At 36.6% G+C, this 15,973-nt stretch overlaps 1 protein-coding gene across 1 annotated transcript in view; it reads right to left on the minus strand.

Annotated features, from left to right (window-relative positions):
- Positions 1-3,784: 3,784 nt before the first annotated feature.
- Positions 3,785-15,973, minus strand: part of ADCY1 (adenylate cyclase 1) — a 139,488-nt gene continuing 127,299 nt past the window's right edge. The window contains exons 15-20 of the mRNA XM_058832517.1: positions 12,949-13,065; positions 11,670-11,816; positions 11,186-11,284; positions 7,129-7,243; positions 5,187-5,311; positions 3,785-4,344 (exon numbers count right to left, since the gene is read on the minus strand). Coding sequence (XP_058688500.1) covers positions 4,006-4,344; positions 5,187-5,311; positions 7,129-7,243; positions 11,186-11,284; positions 11,670-11,816; positions 12,949-13,065 — 942 coding nt within the window. The 3' untranslated portion in view covers positions 3,785-4,005. The remainder of the gene's footprint in view (positions 4,345-5,186; positions 5,312-7,128; positions 7,244-11,185; positions 11,285-11,669; positions 11,817-12,948; positions 13,066-15,973) is intronic.

The raw sequence follows: 15,973 nt of genomic DNA on the forward strand, positions 1-15,973 counted from the left end.
GCTGCACAAAACAGTGAACAGAAGTACAGGAAGCTATTCTGCCCACAGATCAACAAGTTACTATCCTCAGATGAATACTAGGGAGTTTTGGTTGCTGTGGGGCTACAGCAAGGTTACCCAGGCAAGACCAGAAAATTAATATATGCAAGACAGGAAACACAACTGCATGCAATAAGATGGACACAACACTAATCCCACAGAAATCCAGGGAAATCCTTCTGATGATTTTCAGGAATATTGGAGTGGGCCACATACCATCTTAGGACAATTGCCAATAAAAAATTTTCTTAGAATCTTCTCTAATTTGTCAGAAAATGTGCATTTATGATGTTTTCAGAAGTATTACTTCCATGTATATTTCCCCTCTTTGCATGTATAAAACTTATTAAATGTGTCAAAGAATGCAGAAGAGCTGAGAGATTAAATATGTTATTTAAAACTGTCACACAAGAGCTGAAATTAAACAAATGTAGACAGAACAGGAAAATGGGGAAAAACTATATGAAGAGGGAGGGAAAGCATAAAGATAAGAACACGGCTTCATTGTATTATGATTTCAGTGGGCACTTAGCTTTCATTGAAATGGCTGCTGAATCCTGCCTATCATTTTTACATTGTATTTGACTAATTTGTGCCTTAGCTGAACTTTCCTCATAAATTTATACTGCTCAGTCCAGGACTACAAGGTAATATATAGTTTTTCCCCATGGTTAAACCAGCAATAACAACCATAATAAAAATACAAAAGATATTAATGATAAGATAATGATGTTAATGATAATGAACCTAATGAGAGTGATATTAACCTGGTCTATTGGAAGGTGTCCCTGCCTATGGCAACAGGGTTGGAACTAGATGATCTTTAAGTTCCATTCCAACCCAAAGCTTTCTATAAATCTATGACTTAAAGTTTGGAAACTAAGTCCAAATATACCATCATTGATTCTGTAAGCTAGGACATGCACACCAGCTTGCCTGCAGTACCAAGAAGCCATCCTGGTCCACACAACCTGCTCTGGGAAGGCAGAGACCTCCTCCAAAAGTGCAGAATGAGAAACTGATGATGGACTGTGCCTGTCTGGTCCTTTCCATGCAACATGGAAAACATTCTTACAAAAGTCACATGCCTTATTTGGCTGTTGGAAAAGAGGATCAGCTTTGAAAAGCTTTGGACCAATTCTAAGTAATTATCACCTGCTAATAATTTTAAATGTTGACATGAATAATCAAAATTTATCTTGCTACATGATCTTCCACTGACATTACCAGGCTGGGAATGGGTCTGGGAAAGAAAGCAGTCACAAAAATATCAGCAGGGGGGACAATTCATTTGTGCTCACTGTCCACCTAGTCAAAGATCAAAGAAACAATGGCAAGATGCCTATATCTTGAGCCTAATAAAAAAAGTAACAAATAAGTAATTTCACTGAAAGCTTTTGGGTGGGCCAACAGGTGTGTTTGGTAGATGTGTTCACATACTCCCAGATCTATGGCTAGGATCTGAAGATGCTTTTATTTTTTTATTATCAGTGAAATGATACCAAATTCACTGAATTAAAATATTGTGTAGCATGGGCTCTTTGAAAGTGGAACTGAGTGATTAATGCTATTGCACATAATGCTTTTCAACTTGGTTAAATATTTAACTTACCCGTGTGATGATTTAGTTCTTATAAATCTGTTAGAGAACATAACTATGCAGTGTACTTTGCAAGAATATCACTTATTCAGTTTAGTTATGTAAATATTTGTTATTTTAAATCTGTATTCTCTACATGTATATTTTTTTAAATATTTGAATGTCTCAAACCCAGAAATAAATTATTCTAGAGGAATATCTGTGAACTGGGTAGGTCTTAGGGAGATAAAAAATACAGTGACTTTCTTCAGCTCAGTCAGGGTGCATATTACTTATACAGTACAATTAGGAAGCAGTTCTCAGGTTTTTATAGTCACTTTAATCATAATACTAACTAACTTTGCCAGCTTTGTAATGAAGCACCTTGCAGACAGGATACATGAAAATTAAAACTCTGCTGAAAAACACTGGAGTCCCACAGTATCCTGATGTGGAGAACAGAAATTCCTGCAATATTTCGTTAACTATTTGCATCTGTTGAAATAGTGCTGTCATATACTTTTAACACAAAAAAATTCTGCTCCAAAGTAATAAAAAAAAAAAAAATCCAAAAAAGCTGATAAGAGGGGACTCTCTCAGAACCTTCTTTTCACTGGAATCTGTAAAACATAGACCCACCAAAGGGAAGTGTGACACCTCATACATGAAAATTTTCTGTTGTATGATCTATACAACTTCTGCATTCTAGAGTGGGATTTTTAGTTTTGTGGGTTGCTTTTATTTTTTTGGGTTTTTTTTTGTCTTTTGTTGTTGTTGTTGGTTGTTGATTTTTTATTTTTTTGAGGGGGTTGGACTGTTTTGCTTGTTCAAAGGAAGTTTTGCATCTTTTTAGACAACGTAAAGTTTTACTTCCCTTTTGAAAGCAACCAAGGTTAGTTAGCCCGTGACTCCCTGTCAGGACAGTATGGCACACATCCATGGAGTACATGTCCCTCAGCAGGATGACCTTCAACTGCTCCCCCTTTGACTATGGAGTTGCACTCCACATTTCAGATCCAGATCATCATTTCAGTGTGAAAACATAAGCATTATGATATGGGCAGCAGTAGAGGAAAAAAAGCAGCCACCATATATTCCTTTTTATGCAGATTAAGAACAGGCCTTTCTCTCCTGGCATATTTACCAGTGCTCCTCATTTGGCAAAGTTTGACTGTGCTTGTTTCTCAGAATTATAGCTTTCTATAATTGTACCGCTTTGAAGAGTGAGTCTGGATAGAATCAAGGTATAATAAAACTGTGGCATAAATTTAAAAATAAATTAATATATAAAACTGTATTGGCAAACATACAAATGTCACAAAACTAGCAACAGCATGTTTGTCACCAGTACAGGACTATTCTTTGAGCTGTTTAGAATGGTAAATCCTGGACTTGAGCCACAGGACTTGTGCTATTTCTAAAAGCCTGAAATAATACCATCCTTCTCCTCCTCAGTAAAATCAGCACTGTACATACAGGAATGTTTCTATATTGCATAAGCATATTGCTGTGCTTGCAGGGTGGCTCCTCTATCTTGCAGAGAGTCAAATGACCTACAAAGAGGCAGCAAATTCTATGCTCTACCACTCTTATATTTTTCTTAATGGAAAGAATATATATTGTTATTTTGCCTAAACTTTAAGCTCTGGGGTTTATCTACTTTATATCCTGGTGTAATGGTTTGACTGAAAGTTTTTGGAAGTTTTTTGGAGCATGCAAGGAGAACTTAAAAAAAATATGTAGGGTTCTGTAATTAGCTGAATCCAGTCTTCATTAATCTGCCATTGATGACACAGTAAACACTGTTCTCATTGCATAAATTCATGCACTGGGAGCACAGTTTCTCAAAGTCTTGCTGTAGCCCTGGAGAATCTCCAGGCATCCCACATTCCATGGTTAAATGCAGCTTTGCTAATCCCAGGCCCAACAATTCTGGCTATGACAGAAAGAGAAATCTCTTTGCTATGTCACTGCAGGTGGATGTGTAAATAAATACACATTTTTATATTAATCTCTATAAATCTCTATTAAGTCTACACAGAACTGTTTGTATGTGTGTATATATAGATAAAAACATATATATACACACACACACACATAAATAATTGCTTGCACATTTATCTAATTTTTTTCATTTACTGTTTAAAAATGCCAAGAAAATATTCCTCATTTCCAGAAAATCCCGTTTTGACTTTTCATAACAGAATTGCTAGCCCTTATATGTTCCATCCCAAGAGTTCATTACACAGTCCCCAAGTTCTCTTTGGTTGGGTTGTAGTGGTCCTTGGTTAATGACATGGCCTATGACCTCTGACTTCTTAGTAAAAATTCAGGCAACCATTGCTCTCCAAGTTCACTGCAAGTGGCACAACCAAATCTCCTTTGTTCTATGCCTCCTTCACAGCTGGCACAGAAGGAAGATAATGCAGTGTTTGGTTTGTGTGAGTGGCAGATGCTTGACCTGCTCCAAGACCAGGTTTTACAGTAAAGCTAGCAGCTGAGGACACCGAGGGACAGCTGGTGCCCAGTTTTGTTTGAATGTTTGCTCTCCCATAAGGGTACATTTTCCGCTCTAAGTTTAAAGACCGTGTTTGGGAATTATTACCATCAGCCTTTCCTTCCAGGAAATAGGTCAACATTTCACCTTTTCCTTTTACACTGACTTTACCCCTGCACACGAATTCATAACTGCATCTTTTTAATATCCGCTGAACTTCTTCCGTCACCTGAAGACAGGAAAAAAAAACAAAACCAATCATGTTACTTTTTTCTGTTCATGTGATTTCCCACCCCTTTCTCCATTTTACTTCTCAGTCATGAAATATGCATAAACAGAATGGATTAGCAGCTGCAGCTGCTCTCAGGCTCACTTAGAATTTTCTTTAAGGAGTAAAGATCACTGATGAAGCTGGAATCTGAGAAGCAGAATTTCTGGTCTTGAGTTAAATAAATACACAGACAGATTAAGCTCCATCCAACAGAAATATGTAACCAAATTGTAAGCTGTATCAGTTCCAGTGATGTTAATTTATTGTAGAAGACCTTTTAATCCCTGGAGATTAGACAGGTATTTTGGATAAATGACTGCAGGTGTTCATTGAGCTTTTGAGAGGAGCACCATAGGTTCTTGTAGTAGAACAACAATGTTCTCTGTCTTCATCACCTCTCCAACCCAAAATATCCAAGCAATTTTTAGAGCTACATAAAATGTAGTAAGATGCAAATGAGCATAGATACTTGCCTTGCAGGTCTAATTTAGGCAAAAATTCTACAGCACAAAGACTGGCAGTGTTAGCATTCCCAGGCTTACCTCCAACTGTGTGCAATGAAGCAGAGAACTCTTGTTTCTTCTGATGGGAAATGATTTATTTGAGGATTTCATTGTCTCTAAGGAGTGAAGTGTATAAGATGGAAAACAACTATACCTCTGATGGTGAGTCATCTGGAGAGTGTTGCCCTCTCCATAAGAACAAAATGAGGCTGTGTTTTCTAAGTGTTCTTGAAAATGTAACCACATATAAAACAGGAGGTACATAAAGTTTGCAAAATTGTCTTAGAATGCACTTACCTGAATCTTTCCCTGCACTCCAGTACTATCCATCCGGCTGGCAACATTCACAGTGTTCCCCCAGATATCATACTGTGGTCTTCTGGCTCCAATGACTCCTGCCACTACCGGCCCAACATTAATACCTAAAATTAAACAATGAGTTTGGTTTTCACTATAGCATATTATCCAAAGGAAACATGAATCCTGCAAAACAGATTTGACACAAGCATCCTAGCATTTTTTTTTGTAATATAGTAATGTATGTTAACCTCATAAAACTGAGTCAAAGGAAGGTTTAGGTTAGATGTCAGGAAAAGGTTTTTCACCCAAAGGGAGACTGAGCACTGGAGCAAGCTCTCCAGGGAAATGGTCACAGCAATAAGCTTGAAAGAATTCAAGAAGCATTTGGACCATGCTCTCAGGCACATGGTGTTACTTCTCAGCTGCCCTGTGCAGGGCCAGGAGTTGGGCTTGAAGATCCTGAGGGGTCCCTTACATATTCTATGATCCCTCAGCATATTCATGATTCTATGATTAAATTAATTCCAAGTGGACTTCTACATTTGTAAAAGTCTTAGAAACACAACAAAGACATTTCTTGAAATATCTTATTGGAAATGTAATATGATATACAATAAAAAAAATTTATTCTTCTGTGGACTTCGTTTGTTTAAAGAAAAGAAGAAAAGCAGTGGCAGGGCAGAGTTTAGCTGAAAATGGGACAAACTTAAAGATCTTTGATTCCTATAACTTCCTCTGCAGTTGTACATATAAAGCCTTTTAATGGAGGTTTTCCAAGTGGAACAGATATAACGGTTTGGAATGCACAAGGATTGGGGTAAGGGAAGCATGTCAGGGCGGTGTTTAGTACTAGACACCTCAGATCCCAGAAACAGTAGAAGAAGACAGAAGTATGTAAAAATGGCTCAACCATTTTTTTCATTTTTTAAGCTGCAGAGCCCAATTCTACATTTCTGATTTCAACATGTTTGGAGGATTAAAGAGTATGTTCCTTCTGAGTGCCCTGAAGAGCTGCAGATACTAAACCCTGCATGAGATTCTGTGCAAGGGCTTTCCTAGGCAATTTATGCAGAAGAATGAGGGCTAGATATTTGATCCTTCATGAACCTGGAAAGACAAGTTGTAACAGAGTTCAAAGAGAATTTGGGGTTTATAATTACTAGGATGTACAGGAGGTCAAAGATGTATAACTCTCCTATTGCTGCCTTTGATGTCTTTAGTTTTTTTCAATATTCTGCTAGCAACCCCATGAGTTGTCCAGCTCATTCTCACAAGTCAGCCATGAAAATATATAGAGAAAGAAGCTGAGAAAACTATCAGTGTTAGAATATGCAATAAAATGGCAACAGCAGTGGCAGTACCACTGAAGAGGAGCAGGATACATGAAGAAAGGAAAGCAGGGAACTTGATCTCTAAGAAGGCTGAGAGAAAAGAGTGGTAAGACATGTAATAACATGTAAAGGATTGCATGGGAAGGGTTGTGTTGCACCCACCAGGGGATTTGATTTGTTGGAGAAAACAGGACTGGTTAAGGTGATTTGGCGTCTATGGGGAAAAAGCTCCCATTGCACTTTTAATGCCAACAAAGCTTTTGCAGATGCAACTTAACCTAATACAGTAAGGCCCAATTTTCAGCAGCTTAGCGATGCAAAGCAGTGTAAGCCACGAGACTTAAGGCAAGGCAAATTAATGGTGCACTTTCCTTTTAGGGGTGCACAGATTAAGTAAACACACTGGAATTGGAGGGAATTACAGTTCCTTTATACTAATGCACACCATTCAGACTGCTGGCCTTTTACATGGATGTGACTCTCTCACTAATGGAGATTTTTCCATTTTAATCATGAGTGCAGGACAGGTAATCCTTTGCTGACAGCACAGGAAAAGCCAACAAAAAACAATCTTCTGCTTGTGTGATAATTGTAGAAACATGACTTACCAACACGTAGGACAAAGTCATTGTAAGACTGATAGTTGATTTCATCAAGAACGTCAAACATCTCTATTGCAAAATCTGCCAGTGTACTCAGATGGGAATAAATTGATTTTTTAGCCTAGAAACAAAATAGTGTTGCACGTTAGGTTTGTATGGTACTGATATGCAGGTTAAATACTAAAGTGAAAAATAATGAGAAGCTCAAAGATGCCTTAGGAAAAAAATCTAACCAATTTTTTTGTTTGTAAAAAGAAACTTTTGTTGGTAGCTGCATCACATGCTTTCTTTTTTTCTGCTATTTTTTTTTTCTTCCCTGTCTCCTTTTGATTTCTGGGAAGAATGGAAAGCAAAGTTCCCATGGTAAAGTGGTTCTGTTGCTAGAGAGCTGCAGATGTTTGTTTTGAGTGTGGCAGGGAATATAACCTGCTTTCTTACAAAACTACTTTGCCTGATGATTATTAATAACTATCTTTTTTGCCCTCTTCTCCCTTTGGGGCTTTTGCTAGCTCCCAGCTTCCATGGGGTGCATGCTGTTCCCATTGACAAAATTCCTGTTACATTTAATCCTGTGAGGTGCAGAACACCCCTATGTTTTTCCTTTCCAGACAAGTTAGAGGGAGCTGTTATCAAATGTATCTAAATGAACTAATGCCTTTTGCCCAAGAGGGATCAAATAAAATGGTGAAGTATTAACTTGTAAATAAAGTCCCAAACATAAGAAAATAAGTTTTTACAATTTCAGTCTAATTAGTGGAACTAATTTTCAGAGGATATTGTGGATTCCAAAACTTAGCAAGCTTCTAATATAATTCTCAAGATCATGAAAGAAATATTTGCTACAAAGTAGTAAAAATCGAAGCAGCATATTATTAGAAAGTGGAAAAGAGAAGTTTTCATATTTGTTCTGTAACTCATGCTCTCCCCCCAGGGTCTAACTTTGGTTAGTTAAAGACAGGTTACTAGAATAAACCTTTGACTCAACTCAGTGTGACTGCTCTTATGTTCTGCTCTTATTTGAATAAGAAATATGAATTTTTTAACAAATTTGCAAAGTGAAAGTGGGCTAAAGGTAGGATATGGTGAAAGAAATGCAGGGTCAGTGGCAGCTTCAGTAGGGTGTTACACAACAGGACTGTGCAAGCTGGCATGAGATGAAAGCTTGCTGAGATTTTGCCATGATAGTGAGATTTTATAAATGCACTAAACAGTCACTGAAAAACCTGAGAAACAGGTTCCTATTTCTTTCATTCACCTCAGTTTGAAAAGGTTGCTTAATGTAGCTGGGAAATTTACAAAAAATTATGAAAGTCATCCTTGTGCCAGTCCCAACTTTTTGGAAGGATATTTTTATTTACCTGCCTGGATGTCTGGAATTCTGCTTCTTGTAATGTGAACTAGCTAGTTCTATGCTTTTCCAGAATCACCAAAACAAAGAAAGAGCAAGAATTAAGCTTAAAGAGCTGATGGATACATTTCCAACACAGAAGGAAAAAAATATTCAATATCTGGAGCAGGGAAAGAGCAGTGCATAGTTTTGATCTCTGATCTTCTTTAGGTTTCCTCTCTTCCGTTTCTTTGCTGTCTGATGAATGTTAGGTTTTCCTGCAGCGCCCTTCAGGGTTGCAGGACAAAGGACTGGTGACAAACATTGAGTGTGCTGCAGGTGACAGTTGCCTCTCAATAGAATAAGGGCAAACTCTTTTGATCCTGCACTAAAGAACACCCAAAGTTAGGACCCTGGTGAAACCACGATCCTGGTGAAATACAGATACAATGAATTTATACTGTGCAAAAGATCTACAAAGGCTTGGTTTGTGTGCTGCCCTTTTGATATGACAGGCAAACAATTATTTACTTAAACATCAGAGTAGTTACTGGAAAGACTGCCCGAAGCATCACAACAAAGTCACTGCGACAGAGGCAATGTACATTTACTGTAGTCACCTGCTGAAGTCAAGGTGCAGAAACAGGAGTCCAGTAAAATATGGGATTTAAATATTTGACTTCATCAGGCTACTGCATTCTTAAGTGTATAAATATCCTCAGTTAAGAGCACAATTAACCCCATCCACTGCTTTCTTTTAATTTCTAAATCCTGGTATGAAATTAGTGATTCACAATCAGAGGCTGTGCCAGATTTTCTGTTGAACTTGGGACACTCCTGGCAGAGGGCAGACCAGAGGCACTTGAGTGTCTTATAGTTCCCCATGGAGACATATGACTCCACAGGACAGCCCAGGGAGTGTGTGAAGCTGGCAGTGATTGTCTGTGCGTGACAGGCCAGCCAAGATTATCAGACTTCTAATATACAGCTGTATGCTGAAGAACTACTGGGAAACTGGCAAGAGGATGTGAGTAACTTCTGTTCATTTCCATTGATGAACAGTAGGGAGAGATCACAGAACAGCTGAAACCCTAAGTTAAAGTAAAAACTATTGGCTGTTTCATATGAGATCGTTTTTTCTGGAATACAGAATTTTTAATAAACTCTACATATATAGAAAATACCAAAATTTTCCCCGAGATTTAAAAAGGAAGACAGAGCAGACTACTGAGATTTTCTGCAGTGATTTTAAATGCATTACTATCATAAGCTCAGAGCAGTATCTTCAGTCCTGGACTAACTCAGCTGACCCTTCACTCGATAACTATAAAATACAAGAGACAAACATGTTTAGGTTTTGGAACATATGCTGCCCAAGTTATCCAATAACACACTTGTTTTGAGGATTGTAGTTCAAAGAGCATTTATAGCAGACACAAAAGTATGCCACTGCCTGTTTGCCTCAGATCACACACTGAAAAGAATTCTAAAGATCAGTGTTTCTTGCCTGTCTCAGAACCCATGACTCAAACATTTTAGGATAAACAAATTTTTAAAAACATTTCCTTTTTTTTTTTTTTTTTTAAATAATGAATAGATTTATAGGAATGATACAAAGGAAGGCAGCAGGAAATACTTTGCAGACCAAAGGGTTAGTTGTGTGATACACTCCAACATGATTCTAACCATTGATTTAAACATGGTCTTATTTTTTATTATTTAGCAGGGGAAGTTGTTGCTAAAAATTCTGCAGGGCATCTTCTGGCCTTTTTTGATTTTGCCTTCTAATTTTGTATTATTTTACAATGCTAAACTATACGCATTAATGTATTCAACATATGTCTACCACATATGTACATGCATATCAGAGCAAGGGAAAAGTGTCTGAAAACTCTGGGCAGATGAGATGAATGGATTGCTTTAATTTTCATTCTATTCTTATATTATTAATTTTATAAAATTTTAATAATTTAGTTTTATTAGTGTAATTACTTACGGGCATAGTACTCTGTATACCATACCTTTAATATAATGCCCACAGAGTTTTCTGACTTTCCAGATGCTGCTTGGAAATCTAGGAAATCTCTGTTCTAAGACAATTACTTAAGGGTAACACTCAGGGGTAGTAATGAGGATACAGAAGAACTGTGCCCCACACTTAGTGGTTTTGAAATGACTTTGACTTTTTTTATTGCTGAGTAATCAAAGCAGAAAATAGAATGCTAATAGTAGAGACAAAGAAGAGATGATTTTGAGGTATCAGGTACAGAGAAGCACTGTACCTAGCACAAAGTTGCTGTCCATGATGGGGATTGGGAGTTGTAGGTTATATCCAGATTTCAGTGTTAAAAATATATATGTAAAAATTGTACTTTAATATTCTTCTGCTAGTTTTGCAGCCATTCGCTACACCTGGAGTCTCCCTTTCCCTGCGTCTTACAAGGCCATCTAAGATACCAGGTTTAAAACACTACTACTCTGATTTACAGGCTTTTATACACCAATTTGCAGGGAATCCCTAGCTTCAGACAATGAAATTACAAGTGAAGCCACATAAGCAAGTTTCAGTTTTCCTTTTCAAGCTACAGGTTTTCTTTGAATTTCAGATTCAAAATGTTGTAAAGAAGTCATACAAGTTATCAACAATCTGGCAGAATTAGTTGTGTTTCTGATGTTCCTCTAGAAATGGAAGTAAAATGGTTCCTTCACATAAGATTGTTAGTAGTATCTTCTTACCTTAGTTCCTGAAGTAGGTACGAGTCCCACAGCTGCCATATATGTACTTCCAATTGTCTTGATCTTTTCAATATCCTTATAATATTCTTTGTCCATAAGCTTTGTTTAAAACATAAAACTGTTAAATATTACATAATATTTTAGACAAGCTACCATAGTTATCAGACAATATGTGCAAGTTCATTAAACCATATCATATTTGCTAAGTTGAGTCTTGCCCACTTTGAGGTCATTGAAAAAACTGCCATTAACTTACATATTTGATACTTTTCCTATATTAGAGAAACTTTAGGTCAGAATCACATGCCTAAAGGTACAAATTTGTCACTTTGGAGAAGCCCAGTGGACACAAACTATGATTAAATAAGAGGTTACAGTACTTTTTTATTAAATAGTTCAAGATACACTGATTTGCTTCAGATGATCTCGTTGATAGTTATCTGGTATAATGAATATGGTAAAAGACAAAGTGTTTAGACCTTACCTCATCAAAATCAGCAATAATTTCATTTAACAGGCGTAAACATTCCACTCCCATATTATTGCCATCCAATTCGATGTAGAAATCATTGAAATTTGGGATGGAAGCAAACATCACTCCCACTTGTGAATATGACTGGTAATAAAGGTCCTGCAGTTCACAAGCAGATGTAATTTTTATTTTAAAAGATTAATCTGAACTAAACATCTTTATTACAATACTTATTCTACTGCTAAGCAATAGCTAGGAGAAAGGCCAACTGTTTTTCTAGAGGGAAAACCAGATTTTTTAAAATAATGCTGAAAGATGCCTTCATTCAAGACCACAATAGAAAATTAACACCTAAGGTATTAAACTCATTTAAAACAACTTAGAGTTTTTTTCTTTTTAGACATTGAAGCAGTGAGACGAAATTTGGAGAAAGTTTTAACAGTTATAGAACTTCTATTGTATGAGAAAAATAATTACATTTTCTCAACCTTGTTTTATAAGCAAAATAAGAGATGGATCAATTTTATCCTGCTGTACATAAATGGCCTCACTCCTTCAAGTCTTTCTATGTGTTGTGGAGCCCTATATAATATAATGCTGTTCTGTATGGTAAGGTTTCTTCTTAAAAATTTGGAAAGCTCAAAGAAAGTAAAATCATGCTGCTATGGTTCAAATACTTTGACTCAAACTCAAGAGCAGTATCATGGACATTATGGCTACTCCAGTGCTGAAGGTTTTCAGATGGCCAGAAGGACTCTCATAAGACTTCTTGAACCAATTTATTTTGTCAGTGCAGCCCTTTATGTTAATCTGTGTCTTCCTTGAGTACGTGCAATTCTCTGTTTTTAACTTTAAATAGATGGTTTTGTTAATGGTAACATATTTCCAGAACTAGAGTGGTTAATACATAAGTGTCTGGCAGTTCATACATTTCACCATTTAGAACCAAAATGAGCTCATGCAATACTGTGATAAATTCCAATAGCCTACACTGATTGAAAAATTAAAAAAAAAAAAATTAAAAAAAATAGTGATTTACATGCAAGTACTTGGTTACATGGATGTTGAATGACAACCTTTCCTTATCCTGAATTTTATTAAAATTCTTCAGAGAAGGAGGACCATACAGAAAAAGAAATAATCTCAAACTAATTCTTGAACATGTTTTTGCAAAGCTGCTATTTTTACATGAGCGAAGGTTTTTCAAGCCTTTCTTGAAAACACCCAAGTGGAAGGTGGCCCAAACAACACAGGCCCATACAACATGTATTTAAATTTTGTCTTGGTTTACCATATTTCTTGGATTAGACATAAGAAAGTGCTGTGCAACATGGGCTGGCAACAGGTTGAAAAGAATTCTTTTATTATCCAGCTTGACTCTCTCCATATCATCTCTCTCTTCTTCTGCCTGTTGTAACAGAGGAAAAGAGAAACCTTACCAAAAATCAAAAAATTAACTGAGCCTATCAAATAGCTTCTATTTGATCCTTTGGAATTAAAATGAACAAAATGTAGAGTAGCAATGTAGATTGAGAAGAGTTCTCCTGTACCATGCTTCTGCATTACACAAAATCCCTTTAAATCCTTAGTAATTCAAGCTAAAGTCTCTCAGCTGTTTTCAGGGTTTGATCAGCTAAGTGTATTGGTATCTTCTATAGTTCTCTGTTCTTTTAAATAGAAGCCTGATATATTTACAGACTAAACCAGAATAATCCCACTTAAGTCACATTTGCCTTGGAGGACAATTACTTCCCAGGTAGTTCAACACAGTGACAGCAGTATTTGATCCATCTTTCAAACAAGAGAAGCCAGTAAGAATCTCCAGTGTTTTAACCAAGCCTATGTACTTAGCAGTAAAATTGAAAAAATCTGGTAAGACAATAACTTCAACAGAGAAAAAAATTTTAGTATTGAGCATCCTTAAGAATGATGTACAATTTTTAAAAAAATGATATAAAAATAGTTAGCATTTCTAGAGATAGTTTTAATTATGCTGGTGTTTGTCATGAAAATATGCAACAGAAATTCTGTTATTGATGTGAATGACAGCATTCAGAAAGAGTGCTTAGGAGCACATCTGAGGTCCCTAATCCAAGATACTGGCATAACTAACCCAAGATACAAGAGTATCTTACAAGTATTACAAGTGCCTGACTCACAGAGTTAGTGTGAGCCATGCAATAGGAAACAATTTTAAAAATCAGACCACTTATCTGAAAAATATTGAATATCTAGGAATCTCATCTGGGACTCCTAGGTTTGAAAATTCCAGCCTAGTCTTTTGCAGATTCATCTGCAAAATTACTTTTCTAGAATTTTCTCCTTGTTCTTGGAGTGACTTCTGGCCTCGCACTGATTTCAATTAGAAAACACTTGATCAGTGTCATATTCATCTCACAGAAATCACAGCTTATCCTTTGTTCCTCAATCACACTCACAAATCTTCTTCTGTGATCCCAATGTGATTTTGTTCATCTAATTATAGTCAGTAGAAGACTGGAAGGCCAAATTCTCAGGTGTTGTTGAGAAAACCCAGTCACATAAATCACTGATGAACATGTTCTAACCTTTTTTGGTGTCACATATCTGAAATTTGGTATCCTGATCTGTTACAAAGTCCACATAATTTCTCAGTATCCATTCCTGTCTATGTAGGAGAAAATCAGTCGCCTCTTGCTTTCATATAGTCTAATAATATTATTTAATGGGATTTTTTTTTCAGGAAGCCAAATTTTATTTTCCAATACAAAACTTAAAAAACAGCATTTTTATTCAAGTTGCACAGTCTGCTTTGTCCTGCAGTTTATTCTGTATTTTTAAATTTCTTTACAAGTAGAAAGAATTCTGAAAGAGAACTAATTTTATAAACAGAAATACTTCAGGAATTGTTGCCTTTCTAAATAAATTTTCAGCTCCTACTCCAATTTGGATAATAAGAAACAGAACCTGTTTCAGAGGTGAAATATCAGTAAACTTTAAATAGCAATTAAGTTTTTCAAGAAATACACCTGAAGCTTTTATTCTAAGTATCTATTTCCTGTTTGTGAGCTGTTTTCTTGACACTTCTTTCGCTGTTTAAATTTCACATGCTCATTTCTTAAAATATGCTTCCCCTGTTTTGGTGGTATAACTCTGACTTACTGTTTTCTATAAACATGTGAAATGGCCTCTGGCATTTAGTTTGACTGTTGGAATTTTAATGTTTTAATAGGAAAAATAAAAAGATTCTTCAGCTGAAAATCCAAACCAAGCTTGCAGCTCCATTTTACATCATACTGGAACATGGGAAGTTTTATTCTGACAAGAGCAAAGAGATTTGTGAAATGAATTGATGATCTTAATAAAATATCCATTCAGGTCTTCCTTATCCATTTCTTTTGAACAAGAAATTTTCTTGTTACTTTCTTCCTAGGAATGTTAAGGTTCTCAGTTAACCTACCAATACAATATGGGGCAGAATAATTTCCTAAAGAACAATACTCTTTTGAGTCAAGGTATGGAGGTTTCTGGACTAATCAAAGGAATCAAGTATGAGAAGGAAAGTGGAGTAGTCAGTTTGAAGCTTTGTATGGATAGTGATGTTACTCAGTCCCTGGCAGCTGATGTTCATTTCTGATGTGGAAACATGTGATCACATTCCTCTGCTCTGCCCAATTGTGAACCAAACTGTTCATTTTGGAAGAAATTATTGAAAAGATTCTCCAATACATCCATCGTTATGTATGAACCATAACGAAGGTTTTAGAGCAGGGGACACCCATGAGTAAGAAGTAGAGAATTGAGCTCTTTGAGTGAAGAGCCAATGACTCAAATCCTACTATCAGAGTCAAGTCTGGGGTGGTGGCAAAATCATCTAAGAGCAGGGAAAGGTATTAATGATGTCACCTTTGCTAATGATAGAATGCTACATTTTCAACACACCTAATAAGTGTCTCCCCTTTTTGGATGCAAAACTGTTAACTACAATTTTGGCTCTGAGAGGCTTTAGTTGCCAAAAATGAGATTGTGGGAAAAAGACTTGAGGTAAAATTAAAGATAACAGTATGGAAAATATAGGGGGAAGCATGGTTGCTACTCCCTGGGTGTAACACAGTCAGTACACCCAACTTTCCACACAGAGTACAAACTAGGGGGGGACTAAATGTAGAGTGGAGTGGAGTGGAGACATTGCAACCAGGTTCTGTTGGAACCCTTGCAGAAGAGGGTACTTGGTGGTACTTTTTAGTTGGTAAGCTGTACAGCAGGTATAAGCCAAGGGAGATGATGGAAGATGTCCTGCTGTTGAACCAGAAGCCATGGCAAAACTACCCTCCTTG

This window comes from Poecile atricapillus, chromosome 2 (genome assembly GCF_030490865.1).
Source record: "Poecile atricapillus isolate bPoeAtr1 chromosome 2, bPoeAtr1.hap1, whole genome shotgun sequence".
Taxonomy (NCBI): Eukaryota; Metazoa; Chordata; class Aves; order Passeriformes; family Paridae; genus Poecile; species Poecile atricapillus.